Here is a 21,329-nt window from a genome sequence, read left to right as displayed (position 1 = left end):
GCTCTGTCTCTCTCTGTCTCAAAAATAAATGTTAAAAAATTAAAATTAAAAAAAAAAAAAGTTCCTCCATGTTTTTTCATGGCTTGATCCCTCACTTCTTTTTAGTGCTGAATAGTATCACATTGCCTGGATGTACCACAATTTATCCATTCACCTCCTGAAGGACCTCTTTGCTTCCAGGTTTTTGTAGTTATGCATAAAGCTGCTATAAACATCATTGTTCAGGTGTTCATGTGGGTGAGAGTTTTCAGTTCCTTTGAGTAAATACCAGGGAGTGCAGTTGCTAACCATATGGTAAGGTTATGTTTCATTCTGTTAGAAACTGCCAAACTGTCCTCCAAAGTGGCCCTACTGTTTTGCATTCCCACCGAGAAGTGAACGAGAGCTCTTGTTCCACATCCTCATCAGCATCTGGTGTTGTCCATGTTCTGAACTTTGGCCGTTCTGATGGGAGTGTAATGGTATCTCGTTGTCTTAACTTCCAAAGATTTTCAGGTTCTCACGTCTGTTCAATCTCGTAGCTGTATATAGCAAGCTACTTATCTCTTGGTAGCTGACATTTGCTGTCCTTGATTTTCTGTTCATGTTCTAGGTGGCTCAGGAATTGCAGTCACTGATCACTTGAAAATCCATGAGATGCAAAAAACTATTCAGGATCTACAAACTGAGAAAGTAGCGTCTACAAAAAAAATTGAAGAACTTGAGGATAAAATAAAGGACATAAATTCAAAATTATCTTCTGCAGAAAATGACAGAGATGTTTTGAAGAAGGAACAAGAACGCCTGCACGTTGAAAACAGACAAATAACGGAAGAGTGTGAAAACTTGAAACGGGAATGTAGTAAATTGCAGCCTGATGCCGTGAGGCAAGGCGATGCTGTGACAGGAAGAGAAGGAATCCTGTCGCAGGGGGCCTCGGTGCAAGAGGAAGTGCTCAAACTGCAGCGGGCACTGTCTGGTATAAAATGTTTGGAACTTACTGATGATGGGTGTTTTATTGCGTACCAGTTGTTTTAGAGGCACACTGAGTACTGTATGGGAATGGAGGAGTCATGGAAACGACTGTGTAGAATTTGAATCGAATTGTTGGTTTCGCTTCAGTGCCATAATTAACGGATAACAAATAGGAATTTTCTACTAAAAAGGCTTCACTCCCTGCCTCATCCTTAAGTATTTACAGGGGACTCATTGCTTTAGGAGGCAGTGTAGATTTTTGGGAAATGTTTAGTAGCTGTTTATTGGGAGGAGGTGTGGGTGTATTTCTGTTAATCTGTGTAGAACCAAATACTTTCTGGAACTCATTAGGGTCCAGACCCTCCAGTTAGGGAATGCAGCCTCCCTTTTTTAAAATTCTGTATCACCTTTTGAAATGATGTCCTGTATCGAAGCAGACACAAGAGTGATAACCATAGGTCTTTTATCATTTTCCATGCTGAAGCTGGTACTTCGTTACCATACCTGTGTTCTGTGTTAGAAAAAATAAGTTATTGAATGAAATAGGCCAAACACCAGTATTCGTTCATGCCAGGAAAACATAATAGGAGCTCTTTAGCTGCAAAGATGTGTTTTATTTTGGATTTTTGTCTTCTCACAATATAAACTCTCACATTATGAACTGATTGATTCTTGCTCTGGAGGGTGTTTCTAGCCCTTGGGTGCTCTGCTCCCCGATCCCCGCCTCCAATCTGTCTCACTTGCCTAGTTGTTTATCCTGAGTGCCTGACCTGGATGGCCAACTCTATAAATTCATATTAAAGTTAGGTTCAGGGTCACTGTGTCGTCGTTGGCCTCCTCCCCCCTCCTCCTCCCCCTCCTCCTCCTACTCCTCCTCTCCCAGCCTTAGTGATTGGTGGCATTTACCAGTTTGCCAAAACAGAGATTTTGAAGTCATCACCTAGCATATCCTGAAGGTTCTATTTCCTTAGCATCTCTGGCTTGGTACTCTTTCAGAGGCATTCTAGGGTTTCTCACAAGTGCCTCCATTCTAGGAGCTGCCAGGAAGGCAAAGAGAAGGCTGTTGACTAGGGATCTAGACTTCTTTCTTGTTTGACTTCAGAGTATCTCTGCTGTTTTCAAAATAAATGCATCTGTTTATTCCACATATTGGGTGACTCAGATGAATTCATTTGCTTTGAAAACAAACCTACTGCCCTAGTCCTTCCTCTTTTTCCAGTTTCCATGCCACTGAATAACTTCAGCCAATCAATTTTCTTTTGCCTGATTAACTGTAGTAGTTTCTTCATGGAGCAGAATAGCACAGTAGTTAAGTACATGACTGTGCTAGAATCCAGCTCTGTCACTAATTCAGTGACGTTGGGCAATTTAATTACCATCTCTATGCTTTTGTTTTTCTATCTGTGTAGTTGGGATAATGATACTATCTTCCATAGTTACGGTAGTACTAATGGGGATTCTCTGAGTTACTACCTGCAGAGTTCTCTCTAGAACAATGGCTATCCCGTAGTAAGCATTACAGAAATGTTAGCTGTTATTATTTTCTGGTCTCCATGATTCCTTGAATCAGTTTTTTTTCTTTCTGCAGCCAGGATGGTTTTTCAGAAACTCAAAACAGTTTACTTCCCTGATTGCAATACTTTGTGGCTCCCTTGTGAGCTTCAGGATAAAGTCTAAACCTCATACTTGCCATAAAATGTCTTTAATGATCTGGTCCCTGTCTCCCCCTTTAATTTCAGTTCTTCCCATTCTCCTCACGTGCTAGGCGTTAGCCGTACTGAACTTTCTATACATCTCCTTAAGCCGATGATGTTATTGTCTATTAGGTCTGTCGCCTTTGCATTTGCTGCTCTGTGTGGGGTGTCTCTGTTTCTCTCTGCTAATTCTTAAGTACATTACAACTCATTGCAGGTATCGTATCTACTGGGAGATACTATGCTGCTGCTTTCCTAGCCTTCCTCACCCCTCTCCCACCCCCAGATCGAGCAGGTGTTTGTCCTTTCTGCTCCCTGTAGCACCTTGCGCTCCCTGTATCATACTGTACTGTGGTCACGTGTTTACTTGTTTGTCTTTCCTCTGAATAGAAAGCTCCCTGAGGGCAAGCAGGGACTAAAGGTTTTCATCTGGTTGTCTAGCAACTGACCTCACAGTAAACGTTCAGTATTATCTGAGTGAACATTGAATAAATCACTTCAGCTGGACTTAAAGTATTCTGTCTTTGTGTTCTTCCAGAACTATTTCTATATATGGATCTATCCATAATACCAGCTTGAATGGCCTTTCTATCTGTTGTCATGTCCAAGTCACTTTATTTATGTTTTTACTGTTTGTTTATTTTTGAGAGAGAGCGTGTGTCACATGAGCAGGGGAAGGGCAGAGAAAGAGTGAGACAGAGGATCTGAAGTGGACTCTGTGCTGACAGCAGAGAGCCTGACATGGGGCTTGAACTCAAGAACCATGAGATCATGACTTGAGCCAAAGTCAGGTTTTTAAATGACTGAGCCACCCAGGCTCCCCTGTCATTTCTAAGTCACTGTAAACATTGAGAATTGGGGCACCTGGGTCGTTTAGTTGGTTGAATGTCAAACTCTTGATTTCGGCTAGGTCATAATCTCACGGTTTGGGGGTTCAAGCCCCATGTCGGGCTTTGTGCTGACAGTGGAGAGCCTGTTTGGAATTCTCTCTCTGCCACTCCCCTGCTCACTCTTGCGCTCTCTTGCTCTCTCTCAAAATAAGTAAGTAAATTTTAAAAAATAAAGAATTGAGAGATTATTGTATTATTGTGGTATAAATATGTATTCTTGTTTTTAGCCATTTCCCCTCAATCTCAGTCCTTTTACTCTTTCCTGTACAAAAACTAATCAACTCATTTTGAAACATTGTTATTAGTGTTTTTATCAAGGCAATAACTTATGACTCATCCAGATATGATTATACTTATTTCTTGTACTGTTTCATAGAATTACATTTTAATGGAGCTTCTAACTGGCATTTATGTTATGAATTCTATAGTATAGTCAAATAGAAATGTAAAACAACAAAAATACATTTCAGTAAGTATCATTAGGGTTTGCTGATTGTGCTTATAAATACACTTTATTTTAAATGAGTTTTATTTCTGAGTTTATTACATAGGAGGTAAGAAGTTGAAGTATTTTAATGTCAGATTCTTTGTTTTTGCAGATGCTGAAAATGAAATTATGAGACTGAGTATTTTAAACCAGGTAAACTAATGCTAAGAGAAAAACCTTCTGGCTTTTATCGAGAAAAAGTATTTCGATTATTGTAGTTGCTTGTTTTGTTTTTTTTTACAAATTCACGTGAACTTATCCTGGGAACTTGCATCTTAGTAATTTTACGTTTGCTGATAACGGTAATTTTTTGAATCATAAATTGTCATAATTTTAAAGTTACATAATTGGAAAATGCAGGTATATCACTTTCAAGATTAATTTGACAGACATTATATTACGTATATGAGTGGAAGCAGATTTCCCACCAACCGAGGAATGCATTTTGATTTCCCTTAAGGAATTTAGAGTTGTTTCTAGTGCTAATGATTCCAGGTTAGTTTGTAAATGTATTTATGTGTTATGTATATTTGTGTATGCTTTTAAATAAATTAAAAAAATATCTATAAGAATGTTTGTAAAATGAGTGACTGACTTTAGATGGTCTAGTGTTGTATGCTTATAATTTTTATATATCACTAGAGAAATGCTGAGTAGAAATGCACACTTGTATGGCTTGCCTACTTTTTTATAAACTTGAAATTTATCTGAAAACTCTGTTTTAACATTTTGTAGGATAACAATCTCACTGAAGACAATTTGAAACTTAAAATGCATGTTGAAATTTTAGAAAAAGAGAAGTCCTTATTGAGTCAAGAAAAGGTGGGTGCGATAAAAATGGGACCAGAATTAAAATATTGTGTGTATTACAGATCAAGCCAAGGGCCAGTTTATATAAATGGAGCATTTAGGTCTTGAGAGGCCTTAGAATAAAGCTGATCTCATTGATGCTTGTCAGACCAGGTTCAAGTACTTGGGCAAGGTTCAGAGTATGAGGGCTGGCCACGGTTTACGTTTACACACAGATAAGCCAGTAGGCATACAGATATGAGCAGAAAAGATAAAGGCTCTGTTTTGGTTTCTGATGAAGTCCTGATAGCAGCAACATACACAGGTGGGTCGCGAGCTTGGACTGGCATCTTACAGAAACCGTAGCTGCAGATACGTCCCAGAACGTATCTGTTGTGGACAGGAGTTTCTTAGTGGTGAGAGATAAAGGGGATATAATCTCACTGGCAGAAATAAGGTCTTTGTGTATATTGGAAGCAAGGTTGGAACGAGGTTCCATAATGCACTGTTGGGTATTGGGAGAGGTATTTTTATGTTTGTACTACTTGGGGGTAGTTCCTTGGCTAAGGTAGGTGTTTAAACAGAGGATAGTTGTCGGCTGGTATTAATTTATAGGCTAGTGTCTTAACTCAATTTAAAATCTTAATTTTTAAAAGGTAACACATACTCACTGATGTACAAATACGGTAATTCATACCGAAAAACTTTAGACGGTGCAAAGGGAATATCCTTTCCACCTCCCTTGGTTGGCCTGTTTTCCAAAGGAAGTCTTTCTTACCAGTTTCTCATATGTCCATCCTTTCAGGCTACACCTAAGTATGTATGATTATTTAAATAGATTTGAAAAAACTGTTAGCATACTATACATATATTCATGTATACCTTAACATGTTTTCAGCGTCCTTCCACATTAGTGTATAGGCAGTGTTTCTCAAAGGGACGTTTTGGCATGTAGACAGGAAAATTTTTAGCTCTGTGTACTGTCGTATGCATTGTGGGGTCCTTGCCCCCCCACTCTTTCTACCCACTAAGAGCCAGTAGTGTCTCCCAGTCTTTTTTTATTCCTGTATTATATATATAATTTTTTTGCTCTTTTCTCCTTCCTTTGCATTCTGTTCTTTCAGTTACTCCTTTCTCTAATTGGCCCAGGTATACTTTGTAGTTTGCAGATCTCTGCACATACCTGATAGGGTCTGTGACCTTCTCTTGATATTTTCGGATTCTGCAGCCGTTCCTGGTCCCTCTTGCTCCTTTCTTTCGATGTTAAGTAATCCTTCATAATATTTCCTTTCATTATCTCTGATAGGGATCAACTCACTGCTTAAGAGTGCTAGGCCAGGGGCGCCTGGGTGGCTAGGTCGGTTGGGCATCCGACTTCGGCTCAGCATGATCTCACGGTCCATGAGTTCGAGCCCCGCGTTGGGCTCTGTGCTGACCGCTTGGAACCTGGAGCCTGTTTCAGATTCTGTGTCTCCCTCTCTCTCTGCCCCTCCCCTGTTCATGCTCTGTCTCGCTCTGCCTCAAAAATAAATAAACGTTAAAAAATAAAAAAAAAAAAAAGAATGCTAGGCCATACTGGGGCGCCTGGGTGGCTCAGCTGGTTAAGCATCCAACTCTTGATTTCGGCTCAGGTCATGATCTTACAGTTCATGAATTTGAGCCCTGCATCAGGCTCTGTGCTGACAGTGCAGAGCCTGCTTAGGGTTCTCTCTCTCTCTGTCTCTGCCCCTACCCGCTGGCTCTTGCACTCGTTCTCTCTCCCCCCCCCCCCCCCCCAAAATAAATAAATAAGTAAATAAACAAAGAAACAAACTTTAAGTTAAAAAAAATTTTTTTTGGGGGCGCCTGGGTGGCTCAGTCGGTTAAGCGTCCGACTTCAGCTCAGGTCACGATCTCGCGGTCCGTGAGTTCGAGCCCCGCGTCGGGCTCTGGGCTGATGGCTCAGAGCCTGGAGCCTGCTTCCGATTCTGTGTTTCCCTCTCTCTCTGCCCCTCCCCCGTTCATGCTCTGTCTCTCTCTGTCTCAAAAATAAATAAACATTAAAAAAAAAAAAATTTAAAAAAAAAAAATTTTTTTTTAATTGCTAAGAAAGAAAAAAAGACTGCCAAATGTAACTGCAAGGCTGTGTATGTTCATAACGTCTACCTGAAAAAACTTTTTGTGGTTCTCCTGATTGACATATAAATCTAGAAAGACAAGAGAATGCTAGTTTCATCAACTATAGTTCAGAATAAACTTTTGAATTGGAAGAGAAATGGGAATCATGAGGCAGCTGTTCTAGTCTAGTTTTCGCTGAACTCCTGGTAAGGTATGTATAGTCTATTTGTAGAATTTTGAGATTCTTACTTTAAAGTAGATTCCATAGAAGTTTTATTTTTCTTGGGTGCCTAGGTGGCTGATTGGGTTAAGCGTCCAGCTCTTGATTTTGGCTCAGGTCACGAACTCACAGGGTTCATGAGTTTGGGCTCAGGTCACGAACTCACGGGGTTCATGAGTTTGTGCCCTGCGTCAGACTCCATGCTGACAGTACAGAGTCGTCTTGGGATTCTCTCTCCCTCTCTGTCTTCTCCTCCCCTGCGTGTTCTCGCTCTCTCAAAATAAATAAGTAAACCTTAAAAAAAAGAAGTTTGAGTTTTCTCTATCAATGAAAGAAGATTCTAAAGTTGTTGTGCCACAAATATCATAATCTAAGGTTGAAAGTGTTGAAGCAAAGAGAACTGTTCCACTTCTGGAGTTTGGAAGAAAAGCATTAAATACCAGTAGAACAGAACATAAGATATAGTTTAAAAATTATAGATAGATCTTTAGGGATGTTAGGCTTGCAAGAGGGGAACCTAGTCTGTGTTCAAGTTAGATGGGAAAAGAAGGAAGGAGTCTACTTTCTTGGATGATATAAAAGTTTCATGTTCTGACAGGACCCCTTAATAAGGGAAATTCCTTTTGTGAGGGAAAAGAAGCCTTTTGTGTTCTAATTAGAGAGGACAAACTTTAGAACGAATGAGCATTGAATTTTATAGATGTTTATGTAGTTTGTGGCTATTGGTGATTGGCCGCTAGGGGAAGGAAGTGCAGAGGCCCAGAAGATGTGGGACGTTTTAAAAACTGTGTGTGGTGGGAGGGAAGGAGCAGACAGAAGAGAAGACAGCAGTGGGGGGTGGAATCAGAAAGGCTCCCAAATGGGAAAGTTTTTGGGTAAAGAGGAAGCCGGAACTAGAAACTTAAACAGCCATTCCGTCTTGTCCGATGTTATTTCTGATCTTCTAGAAATATTGGCCTGAAGGTGCACGTAAAATTGCACGTGAGGGAAGTCTGGTTTGTTGAATTTTCTATATCATTGCTGAAGTGTTATTCAGTAATGTTTCTGACACAGGCATCTGGGAATAGATTCCCAAGGGGTGTGTGTACGTGCGCGTGCGCGCGTGTATGTAGATAGGTAGAGATAGATATAGACATAGATATAGATGCATAGATAGAAGTAATCTTTTGGTGTTTTCTTCCAACTGACAGTGTATGTTGTTTTTTCCCTTCTTGTCATTTCAGGAAGAACTTCAGGCATCACTTCTAAAATTGAACAATGAATATGAAGTAATTAAAAGTACAACTGGAAGAGACATGGATTTGGATTCCACATTACACAATTTAAGGCTGACTTTGGAGGCAAAAGAACGGGAACTGAGTCAGAGTCTTACCGAGAAGGAAACACTGCTAGCTGAGCTAGAGGAATTAGACAGACAGAACCAAGAAGCCACACAGGTACATGATGTTAGAAACAATGTGGCAGCACATTGTTCTCAGTAGCCTGAACACGGGGGTAACAGGCAAAACCGATGGGTGTGATTTAAATTTGTGATTTAATCGGTATTTTGCTTCATTGATAATCTAGCCATAGCGGTTGGCAAACTTTTTCTGGAAAGGGTTAGATAGTGAATATTTTTGGTGTTGCAGGCCATTTAGTGCTCTCAGTCGTGCTCCACTCTGCCCTTGTGGTATGTAAGCAATGAATGTGGCTGTGTTTCAGTAAGACTTGATTTACAAAACCACGTGACAGGCCTGATTTGGGCCCTGGGCTGTAGTTGATTGACTCCTGCTTCAGCGTTTTAAGAGTTGAAGATGAACAACATATACCATTTATCTTTGTTGAGATTCTTTTAAAAAGTATTGTTTTAAGAAGGATTAGAGATATCTGAAGATTATTCTTCTATTATTTATGACATTTTACAAAGTTTTCTTCAGGTGACTAAAATGAGAGAACGCCGTAACGTTACCATGCAAATTATTTTTTTTCAGCACGTGATTCTGATAAAAGATCAGCTGTCAAAACAACAAAATGAGGAAGACAACATCATTAGTAAACTGAAAAAAGATCTAAATGATGAAAAAAAGAGAGTCCATCAACTTGAAGATGACAAAAGGAACATGACTAAAGAGTTGGATGTGCAGAAAGAAAAGTTAGTTCAAAGTGAACTGGTCCTGAATGATCTGCATTTAGCCAAGCAGAAGCTTGAGGATAAAGTAGAAGATTTAGTAGATCAGCTAAGTAAATCACAAAAAAGTAATTTAAATATGCAGAAGGAGAACTTTGGACTTAAGGAGCATATTAAACAAAACGAGGAAGAGCTTTCCAGAGTCAGGGATGAGTTAACGCAATCTCTAAATCGAGACTCTGGCAGTGATTTTCAGGTTGACTTACTTAAAGAAAGGGAAGCGGAAGTCAGAAGCTTAAAGCAAAGTCTTTCAGAAATAGAGCAGCTCAATGACAATTTAAACAAAGTTGCTTTTGATCTCAAAATGGAAAACGAAAACTTGGCTTTAGCGTGTGAGGATGTAAGACGTCGGTTGGAGGAATCCATTGCTGGTAGCAATCAGATTTCTCTGGAAAGAAACACTATTGTGGAAGTCCTAAAAATGGAAAAAGGACAGTTAGAAGCAGAATTGAGTCGGGCTGAAGAGAGGCGTTTGGAAGAAGCCAATAAGTATGAGCAGATGATTAAAGAACTGTCAAAGGCACGTGATTGGAGTACCTCTGCTTTACAGCTGGAACAGCAGCAGTTAAGGAAACTCAGTCAAGAGAAAGACTTTGAAATAGCAGAACTCAAAAAGAACCTTGAACAGATGGATACTGATTGTAAGGAAACGAAAGCAGTTTTGTCATCTAGTCTAGAAGAGCAGAAGCAATTGACACAACTTCTAAGCGAGAAGGAAATTTTTATCGAAAAACTTAAAGAAAGAGGTTCAGAGCTTCAGGAGGAATTAGGTAAACATACTGAGGCCTTAAGAAAAAATGAAGTTTTAAAGCAAACCATAGAGGAAAAAGACAGAAGCCTTGGGTCCATGAAAGAAGAAAACAATCATCTGAAAGAGGAACTGGAACGACTCCGGGACCAGCAGAGTCGAGCTGCACCTGTGGCGGAGCCTAAGCCCCTCGATAGCGTCACAGAGCTCGAGTCGGAAGTGTTGCAGCTGAATGTGATAAAGGGTAATCTCGAGGAGGAAATAAAACATCATCAAAAGGTAATTGAAGATCAAAACCAGAGTAAACTGCAGCTGCTTCAGTCTTTAGAGGAGCAGAAGAAGGAAATGGATGAGTTTAAATGCCAGCACGAGCAAATGACTGTCACACACACCCAGCTCTTTTTGGAGAAAGATGAGGAGATTAGGAATTTGCACAAAACAATTGAACAAATCAAAGCCCAGTTGCACGAAGAAAGGCAGGATGTTCAAACAGAGAATTCTGATCTGTTTCAAGAAACCAAAGTACGGAGCCTCAATATAGAAAATGGCGGCGAAAAGCATGATTTATCTAAAGCTGAAACGGAGAGATTAGTGAAAGGAATAAAAGAACGAGAATTGGAGATTAAGCTCCTAAATGAAAAGAACATATCCTTAACGAAACAGATCGATCAGCTGTCCAAAGATGAGGTGGGGAAGCTAACGCAGATCATCCAGCAGAAGGACGTGGAGATACAAGCTCTTCACGCTAGAATTTCTTCGGCTTCCTACACCCAGGATGTCGTTTACCTTCAGCAGCAGCTGCAGGCCTATGCTATGGAGCGGGAGCAAGTATTAGCTGTTTTGAGCGAGAAGACCAGGGAGAATAGCCAGCTGAAAACAGAATACCACAAAATGATGGATATAGTTGCTGCCAAAGAAGCGGCTCTCGTGAAGCTGCAAGATGAAAATAAAAAATTGGCCGCTCGATCTGAAGGTGGTGGTCAAGATATGTTCAGAGAAACCGTGCAGAATTTATCACGTATCATTCGAGAAAAAGACATCGAGATAGATGCCTTGAGTCAGAAATGCCAGACCCTGTTGACGGTTTTACAAACATCCAGCCCTGGTAACGAGGTCGGAGGTGTCAATAGTAACCAGTTTGAGGAGCTCCTACAGGAACGCGACAAATTAAAACAGCAAGTAAAGAAAATGGAAGAGTGGAAACAGCAGGTGATGACCACGGTCCAGAATATGCAGCACGAGTCCGCCCAACTTCAGGAAGAACTGCATCAGCTTCAGGCACAAGTTTTGGTCGACAGCGATAATAATTCCAAGTTACAAGTGGACTACACTGGCCTGATCCAGAGTTACGAACAGAATGAAACCAAACTCAAAAGTTTTGGGCAGGAATTAGCACAAGTTCAGCACAGCATAGGGCAGCTTTGCAACACCAAAGATCTTCTTTTAGGAAAACTTGATATTATTTCGCCTCAGCTGTCCTCGGGATCATCGCTCTCTTCCCAGTCAGCAGAGTCTCTTCGAACAGTCAAGCCCGACCCATCGAGCGAGGCTTCTAAACGAGAGCTGGAAGAACTAAGAAAATCACTGCAGGAAAAAGATGCAACAATTAAAACGCTCCAGGAAAATAATCACAGATTGTCCGATTCGATTGCTGCCTCCTCAGAGCTGGAAAGAAAAGAACACGAACAGACCGATTCGGAAATTAAGCAGCTAAAGGAGAAACAAGATGTTTTACAAAAGTCCCTTAAGGAGAAAGACCTCTTAATCAAAGCCAAAAGCGATCAGTTACTTTCATTGAATGAAAATTTCACTAACAAAGTGAATGAAAATGAACTTTTGAGGCAGGCGGTAACAAACCTGAAGGAGCGGATACTGATTTTAGAAATGGACATTTGTAAACTGAAAGAGGAAAATGAAAAACTAGTAGAAACAACCAGGGAAAAGGAAATGGAGTATCAAGCATTACAGGAGACTAATATGAAGTTTTCCATGATGCTTCGAGAAAAAGAGTTTGAGTGCCATTCAATGAAGGAAAAGGCTCTTGCTTTTGAGCAGCTGCTGAAAGAAAAAGAGCAGGTATGTTGGGGATGGAGTTCTGTAGGAGAGAATTGGGGTGGAGGAGGTGTTCCAGCGGGTCAATTGACTTCATTGATAATTGTCTTTGAAAGGGAATGTGAAGTTGTTGATTGAGAAATACTCGTTTCAAGCTCTTGTGATTCGTTCTAAATACATTTTTCTCAGAGGTACCTGGAGGGTTTCTCCCCCAAATTACTGTGTCTCTCCAAATACGTTTTAGCAACAGGTTAATTTAAATAGGAAAAAAAAAGAGCTTAGTAGCAACTAATACTTTTCTTTAGAAAACAGAACTGTGGAAAGGACTTCCCCATCTCTTCACCGCCAGTGACTCGTGCCTTCTCTAGTGACGGGTGTGTGTGCCCAGTGAATGAGCATACACACACATACTCACCCTCTCTTGAGGGATTTTGGGATCTGGGAACACTTTGTTGTTCACGGGGTAAATTTGAAGAGATCGTATCTTTTGAATTCTTTTAAAGGGGCGCCTGGGTGGCGCAGTTGGTTAAGCGTCCGACTTCAGCCAGGTCACGATCTCGCGGCCCGTGAGTTCGAGCCCCGCGTCAGGCTCTGGGCTGATGGCTCGGAGCCTGGAGCCTGTTTCCGATTCTGTGTCTCCCTCTCTCTCTGCCCCTCCCCCGTTCATGCTCTGTCTCTCTCTGTCCCAAAAATAAATAAAAAAAAAAACAAAAAAACAAACAAACAAAAAAAAAAAAACGTTGAAAAAAAAAAAATTAAAAAAAAAAAAAATAAAAACATTTCTGATAAACTTTTTCTTTCAGAATACCTTGATTATTTGAGAAGTTGCAAAGATAGTAGAGTCCCGTATGCCTCAAACCCGGTTTCCCGTATTTGTTAACATCTTGAGTTACCATGATACATTTGTAACAACTAAGTAACCAATATTGATGTATTCTTACCAACTAAAGTTCATACTTTATTAGAATTTTTTTCCCAAAGTCTTTTTTCTCTTCATGATGCCACCCAGGCACCCCATTATGTCTAGAGTCACGCCTCCTCAGGCCCCTCTAGACGGTGACAGTTTCTCAGACTCTGTTTTTTGATGACCTTGACATGGTTAACTATATTTCAGAACTATTTAATGAAGAAAATGTCTCTGTATTTTTCTTAAAGTGAAAGTTACTTTCTTTCCAAAAGGGCAAGACTGGGGAGTTAAATCAGCTTTTAAATGCAGTTAAGTCGATGCAAGAGAAGACAGTTAAGTTTCAACAGGAGAGAGACCAGGTCATGTTGGCCCTGAAGCAGAAACAAATGGAAAACACTGCTTTACAGAACGAGGTATGCTTTCTCTTTAAGGAAACAGTGATTTAAGCAATAAGCTTAATAACTTTTAAGTAAGAAAAGCAGCCAAAGCAGCATGATTTATCAACTAAAATTAATTTCTCTCTTAGATGATTTCTTTTCTAAGTCTTCCTCTGATGTGCTATGGTCTGATTTTGATCTCCCAGAGTGCATTTTATTTCAGTTTCCAAAAGTGAAAACCATGGCATATCTTGGATATAAAATAAAATTTTTCCATTGGTGCAACCACTGTGGAAAACAGTACGGAGGTTCCTCAAAAAGCTAAAAATAGAAATACCATACAATCCAGTAGTCCACTACTGGTTACTTACCCAAAGAAAATGAAAACACAAATTCAGAGAAGATACATGCACCCTTATGTTTATTGCAGCATTATTTACAATAGCCAAGGTACGGAAGCAGCCCTAGTGTATCCACCGATAGATGAGTGGATAAAGAAGGTGTGATACAACGCACACACACACACGCACACACACACACACACACACACACACACACACACACACAGTTGAATATTACCCATAAAAAGGAATGTGATCTTGATATTTGCAACAATGTGGGTGGACCTAGAGAGTATAATCCTAAGAGAAATAGGTCAGATGCAGAAAAGAAAGTACCATGTGATTTCACTTATGTAGAATCAAAAAAACAAAGCAGTGAAACAGAGTCATAAATATGGGAAACAAACTGGTCATTTTTAGAGGGGAGGGACGAATTAGGTGAAGTGGATTAAGAGGTAAAATTTTCTAGTTGTAAATAAGTCACAGGGATGTAAAATACATCATAGGGAGTATTGTCAATAATATTGTAACGTATGGTGTCAGATAAGTACACTTACGGTGAGCAGAGTAGAATGTAGAGTTGTTGAATCGCTGTATTATACACTTGAAACTAGTAGAACATTGTTAAATACACTTCAGTGTAAAAAAATTAAAAATTTCTCACCCAAAAGGTATGTAAAAATGAGATTTTTACTGAAAAGGTGATCTGTCACAAAGAACCCAGTACTTTGCACAATTCCATTTCCATTATAGCCACAGGGGATGAGATCTTACAAAGTAAAACTTCCAGATGAGTATTCAAGGTGAATTTAGACTTTTTTCTAATACAAATACATCTTACAGTATGAGAAATTAGCATATAGTTGATAGACTTCAGTAATGGGCAGAAGATCTGATAACAAAGTGGCTTGTAGAGGGGAAAGGGGAACATTTTATAGAAGAAAAATAAAGACATGTCCTCTGCCTAGGTTCAACATTTACGCGACAAAGAATTACGCTTAAACCAGGAGCTAGAGAGATTGCGTAACCATCTTTTAGAATCAGAGGATTCTTACACCCGTGAAGCTTTGGCTGCAGAAGATAGAGAGGCCAAACTGAGAAAAAAAGTCACAGTATTGGAGGAAAAGCTAGTTTCATCTTCTAATGCGATGGAAAATGCAAGGTAACTTTTCCCCTTCATAGCACTCACGTTAACTGAACACTTCTTGAGCGTCAGGGTTAGTAAGCATTTTCCCTAGCTTACTTAATTTTGTTCTTACAGAGTCATTATCTCCATTTTACAGATGAAGATACAGAGGGTAGAGAGGTTTAGTAACCTGCCCAAGGTCAGGCTCAGAGTATGTGTGTGGGTTTTACACTAAGGTGTGGAACTCTTGACCGTATCTGGCATTCAGACAGCTCTCTCTGAATCTTTCTTTCCCCCCTTTTTTTAAAAAAAAAAAACAAAAAACCAAAACATTTTATTTTTTTTATCATGATAAGTGTACTAGCTCTCTCTGAATCTAACTGTTGAGATAATTGCCTCTCATCATTTTAGGAGTTTAGACTTAAATTCTGACTGATTTTAATTAGCTTTGTCAGGCTCCCAAAGAACTAATTTGATTTGTGTGATTCTATTCTTAATCAAATGATCTAAGGTTGAGCAGATTTTGGATATTAGAAGGGAGAGAGTGAAAGAAGTAGCAAGGTGAAGAAGTAGGTCAGTATGAATTAACTCTTGGTTTGTTAGAAATTTTCAGTTACTAGGTCCCTCCGTACTTCTATTTTTATCCAAAATTTTATTTTTGCTAGAATGCCGTTTATTATAAAAGGTTTTAACTCAGAAGCTGCCAGGTGGAAGAGATCTGTAGGGTAAGGCCTGGTTTCTCTTGGGAGAGACCTTCTAGCTCTCTCCCAACAAGCACCTCTCTCCACATCTCCCACCGCTCATCAGCCCTCTCTTTGTGAGTTTTTACGGAGGCCTCATTACATCCGCATGATTGATTCCCTGCTTAACATATTTTTAAATGTTCTTTCTCTCAATGAGGTGTGGTTTTTTTTTTTTTCCTGCTTATTACCAAAACATATTTTCCACTTCAGGGAAATTTCATAAACCAAAAAGATCATAAAGTCACAGTCCCACCCACCCAGAGATCATCCTTTTTTTATGCTTTCGCATGCTTCTTGTACATGTATGTACATATTATATATGTATTTTTAAAACAAACTTGAGATCATACTATTCATACTGTTTTGTAACCTTTGCACTTAATAATATGAGTTAAACCTTGTTTCACAAAGCACATGTTTCTGCAGTACCATTTTATGGCTACATCGTATACCATTATTTGGATTTTCCATAATTTCTTTAATCCAGTCATTTATTATTGGACAATTAGAAATGTTTCAACTTTTCAAAATTACTAAGAGTGCTGCCATGATATCCCAAGATAGGTATTTTTGTGTCGATGACAAATGAGTTCTTTAGCATAAATTTTGAGAACTGGCAGTTCTGGTTCAAAGGGCGTTTTTAAAATTTTTGAGATGTACTGGCAAATAATCTTCCAGAAAATCATGTCCATGTATATTTCCATTAGTGGTAAATACATCTTTCTTTCTTTTTTTTTTTTTTTTTTTTTTTTTTTTACTGTGTATGATGCTGAGGGAGATCTAAGGAGATCATAGATTACCTCTGTCTGCGAAGAGATTGTAGGCCAGTAGAGGAAACACTTTGAGACGAACTCCCCACCTTTGCAGGGAATACTATTGTACCTTTAGTTTCAGAAAGACTTACTTCAGATGAGAACTAAAACAATGAGTGAACATTTGTGCATGTGTTTCACATTGGCAGAAATGGGAAAACATCCTCAGACTATAAAATTGATAATCTTTGCATTTTCGGGCCCTTATTTTTCTCTAATAGTTTTGAGGGCATGTGGGTGGCTCAATCAGTTAAGTGTCTGGCTCTTGATTTCGGCTCAGGTCATGACCTCACAGGTTGTAAAATTAAGTCCCCCCCATTGGGCTCTGCACTGGGCATGGAGCCTGCTTAGGATTGTCTCTCCCTCAGGGCTCCTGGGTGGCTCAGTCGGTTAAGCATCTGACTTCAGCTCAGGTCACGATCTCATGGTTTGTAAGTTCGGGACCCATGTCGGGTTCAGAGCCTGGAACCTGCTTCGGATTCTGTCTCCCTGTCTCTCTCTGCCTCTCCCCTACTCACGCACACACATACATGCGTTCTCTCTCTCTCTTTCTCTCAAAAATAAATATTAAAAAAAAAAGTTCCTTAATGTTTAAAAAAAAAAAAAAGATTCTCTCTCCCTCTACTGCTTGTGCACGCGCACACTGTCTCTGGGCTATCTGCCACCTTAGCCTAATTCCGCACTGTCATCTCCATGCAGCCAAAGTGTCTCAGTCCTTTAGTTAGGGCTACCGTTTTCCTGTTTCTTCTGCTTTTTCGTTTCATGTTCCTCCACCTGAAGAGCGGGCCTGATTCCTAACCCTTCCGTTAATCCCACCTCTTCAAATAGCATTTCCTTCATGAAAAATGCTTCATTTAGCATCCCACTCCTCCAATTCAAAACCAAACCCTGGTGTGATGTTTTTCTTTTGAATCTGCATAGTGCTTCGTTTGAGTCTTTGGTAGCACGCTTCTATTTTACTTTAGGGTACAGGTAATCGCTGACCCATCTTCTGTCTTCACCCATCCAGTGAAATGTAAGGTCACTGGGAGTAAGGGTGATGCCCTTTATTTTGTACCTTCCCGCAGCATATGTTCTTACATGTAGTTTAATAGATGTTCAGTAGTACTTGTTGAATAAGTGACTCAGATCTATAAACCAGATAGTAGTATTTTGAGCCCTTACCTAACCGTAGTAATACCTGGTATTTGTTAACTTTTTGAGTGACATCATGGCTCATCTCATCCTTAAAATCACTGTTGAGTGATATGCTAACCAGCAACGTTGCCTAAAGTCCAGGAACATCTGAGGGTAGAGTTCAGTCTCCTAATTATTAATTTACTACTCTTCCCACAAGAGGGTGCTGTTGTGTAAAGTTTCTTCAAAGTGAGCTGCCCCTCAGCGGGCTCTAAGGGACTGCTCTTGAATAAGAATTTATTAACTGGATATTAAAAACCCAGGAAAGGCTATTGCAGTGTTTTGTTTTTGTTTTTGTTTTTTTTTTTGTAATCATTATACGTCAAGGAAGTACATCAACGACCTAAGCCTGGGCAGGCGCTACGTAAATCTCTTCAGAATCTCCGATTGATTATTTGTGGCGGGGGTAGGAGTTGTTTTATTTAACGTAAGGAGAAAGAAAGACGATAGTAAAGGGAATTAACTCGTAATCAGGAAATTTTGTCAATGGGATAGCCTTTGAGAAGTTGTGAGTTCACCATAAGTGCAAGTGTCAAAAGCCAAGGAGGTGTCAGAATCCATCGCTTGTTGGGTTGGAAGCTGGTCAAAATAACTTCCAAGGCCCCCTGCAACTTACAATTTTATGGTAAATTACATCTTAGGGTTTTAGCCTGGAAACATGAAAGTTGCAGGCTATTTGCAAATTCTTATTATGCTGGTGTTTCTTGCTTAGTCCAGCTTATTTGTACATTTTTATTATACTGACGCTTCTTGTTGAGTCCAGCTTCTAATCTTTAAAATGACTGCCATTTGTTCAGAGTCATCTTCATGGGAAGAATGAGTGAATTAACAAAACAGGGAGAACAAAGATCAGAGGGACTCTTCGAGTTTCTTTGAAGTCTAACATGAGTTTAATGCAATAAGATGTAAGAAGGGTCAGATTCATAGAGGCAAAGTGGAATGATCGCTGCTGGGAGTGGAGAGTTATTGTTTAACGGATGTGGAGCGTCCCCTGGGGAAATGAAGCTCTAGAGCTGGTGGTGGTGATGGTTGCCTAACAGTGCGAATATACTTAGTGCCACTGAACTGCACATTTAAAAATGGTTAAAATGGAGGCACTTGGGTGGCTCGGTTGGAAGTAGGGAAGATGTTTTATGTGGTTCAAGTAAACAGAAACGACTTGACTTGTATGCTTTTTGTTTGAAGCCATCAAGCCAGTTTGCAGGTAGAGTCCTTGCAGGAGCAGCTGAATGTGGTCTCCAAGCAAAGGGACGAAACCGCCCTGCAGCTGTCTGTCTCTCGGGAGCAAGTGAAGCAGTACGCCCTGTCGCTCTCCAACCTGCAGATGGTGCTAGAGCATTTCCAGCAAGGTGAGTGGTGCGGTCAGGCTTTCAGTGAAGATAAATTATTGTAGTTACTGGGAATTTGGGCTTATTTTGGTGCTATTTTAAAATAGGCGTGGGGAAGTCTTTGAAAGGTTACCCACTTGGAGGAGGAAAAAATAAGTAGCCGTCAACAAGTCAACGTAGACTTTTTACGGTTAGGCCTGGAGAACATGAACTCCATGTGGTAATTATTAAAAACATGTTTTGGTATCATATGATCCGTGAAGGTGAGAGTTGGGGAAGGATGAAGTCACATAGAAGGGATGATCATGTGATGAAGAAAGGATCACTAGAAACAGTGCTTAAGCTTTGAAATACTGGTCAGAGGTTAAATATGCTTCAGAGAATTAATCATTGGGAATCACTGTCCTTCGAATATTGATTAGCTTGTTCTCGGTTATTCATCTCGACTTTGAGGTAACTACAGTTTCTAGTCCGGGTGGAAGATACTTTTCTGGAGACACGGTAGCTATGAGCAGAGAGCAGTTTTATGCTGATAACCAAATATGCTTTTTCATATCTACCCACCATCCTCAAATGTACCTCCTTTAGGTCCTTCATTGTACCCATCCGTTTGTTTATTCATACACTCAGCAGTGATGGGCAGTGAATTAACTGCTAGTGAGGGGCAGGTGATTAGGGGATATGAGGCTTATGAAGTAACAGGCGTTACCATTTTGTGCCTAAGTACAGCTTTAAATTCATACATATGTAGATCTTCAGGCTTACTCATGGTTGAAATCTCGAATTTTAAAGTAAGGAGTATCTAGGCCGGCTATACCTAAGTAGAATGGACATGTGTACAGAGTTATATGGCCATAGAGAAGGCTTTGCCAAGGAGAGGATATTTGAGTGGCGTTCTGAAAAGAGGGAAGAGTTTGCATGATGGACAAAGTGGAGAAGGATTTATGGCAGAGTAAAAACTAGGGCATATATAATTTTCTTGTTGAGACATTTGAACTGTTTTTGTTGAACTGTTAAAATTGCATGTGGTTTGGGGGCACCTGGGTGGCTCAGTCGGTTAATCGTTTGCCTTCAGCTCTGGTCATGATGTCACGGTTCATGAGTTCAAGCCTCGCGTTGGCTTCTCCGCCGTCAGCACGGAGCCCACTTCAAATTCTCTGTCACGCTCTCTCAAAGATAAATAAAAATATATATGTTAAAAAAAACTTTTCAAGTGGTTTAAAATGCTAATTTTATCACATAATTGCCAAATACTAATGTAACTTTTTTTTCTCCTTAGAGGAAAAAGCTATGTATTCTGCCGAACTAGAAAAGCACAAACAGCTTGTAGCTGAATGGAAGAAAAAGGCAGAAAATTTAGAAGGAAAACTGATGTCATTACAGGTTGGTCAAAATAATTTTCTATTGTATGTATTATTATTCATGAACAATTGTAGAGTTTTTGTTTTAGAAATAATCTCCTAACAGTTAATCTCCTAAACAGTATGAAGCAGGCTCCATACAATATAAATGTTGTTTGAGTGGCTACTTGTTACCCTATGTTTTGGCCTAATGATGGATGGGCTATTCAGGGTTTTCTCCGTGTGACTTAGAGTTTAGAGGAGACAAAACACATATAAGATGATGGGAATTTTTATTTGTATTTATTTTTACTTGTATTTATTTATTTACGTTTATTTATTTTTGAGAGGGAGAGAGAGAGTGAACATGCAGGGGTGGGGCGGAGAGAGAATCCCAAGCAAGCTCCGTGCACTGTCATTGCAGAGCCTGATGCAGGACTTGAATTCACGAACCATGAGATATGACCTGAGCCGAAGTCAAGAGTCAGATGTTTAACCAACTGAGCCATGCAGGCACCCCAAGATGGTGGAAATTTAAATTTTTTTAGCATAGATGAATGTTTTAGGGGACGCTAAAAAAATTAGTCTACACTTGTAACTATAATTTTCTGTGTTCAACTAGATACATGGAGCACTTTATTTCACATGGATTAAAATAATGTAGATTATCCTTTAGATCTTTTTCTTTTGCAGCATAATCCTTTAAAATGTCTTTTTTTGGGTGCCTGGGTGTCTCAGTCAGTTTAGCATCTGACTCTTGATTTTGGCTCAGGTCACGATCCCAGGGTCGTGGGATTGAGCCCACATTGGGCTCTATTTTGAGTGTGGATAGAGCCTGCTTAAGATTCTGTCTCTCTCTCTCTCTGTCTCTCTGTCTCTGTCTCTGTCTCTCTCTCTCTCTCTCTTTTTCTTTTTCTCCCTCTGTCCCTCTCACCTGCTCACATGCATGTGTGCATTCTCTAAAATAAAAAAATAACAACAATAAAGTATCTTTATTAGATTTCATATGTACAAGAATCATATATAAAATATAGATAAAATGAACCCCCATGAAGAGAGATGACATGAAAGTGATTTACTT

The 21,329-nt window shown here is 39.7% G+C and overlaps 1 protein-coding gene across 4 annotated transcripts in view; it reads left to right on the top strand.

Annotated features, from left to right (window-relative positions):
- Nucleotides 1-21,329, top strand: part of TRIP11 (thyroid hormone receptor interactor 11) — a 62,513-nt gene that overhangs the window by 20,094 nt on the left and 21,090 nt on the right. For 3 of the 4 annotated variants that reach the window (XM_019462069.2, XM_019462068.2, XM_019462071.2), the window contains exons 7-15: nt 593-958; nt 4,138-4,178; nt 4,761-4,847; nt 8,355-8,567; nt 9,102-12,122; nt 13,278-13,418; nt 14,692-14,885; nt 18,766-18,929; nt 20,188-20,291. In XM_019462069.2, the coding sequence (XP_019317614.1) occupies nt 593-958; nt 4,138-4,178; nt 4,761-4,847; nt 8,355-8,567; nt 9,102-12,122; nt 13,278-13,418; nt 14,692-14,885; nt 18,766-18,929; nt 20,188-20,291 (4,331 nt within the window). The remainder of the gene's footprint in view (nt 1-592; nt 959-4,137; nt 4,179-4,760; nt 4,848-8,354; nt 8,568-9,101; nt 12,123-13,277; nt 13,419-14,691; nt 14,886-18,765; nt 18,930-20,187; nt 20,292-21,329) is intronic. The other variant, XM_053889712.1, reaches the window with a different exon arrangement.

Source organism: Panthera pardus, unplaced genomic scaffold (assembly GCF_024362965.1).
Source record: "Panthera pardus isolate Hobbes unplaced genomic scaffold, ASM2436296v1 HiC_scaffold_24, whole genome shotgun sequence".
Lineage (NCBI taxonomy): Eukaryota > Metazoa > Chordata > Mammalia > Carnivora > Felidae > Panthera > Panthera pardus.
Note: the sequence above shows the minus strand (reverse complement) of the source record. Positions and strands in the feature narration are given on the sequence as shown.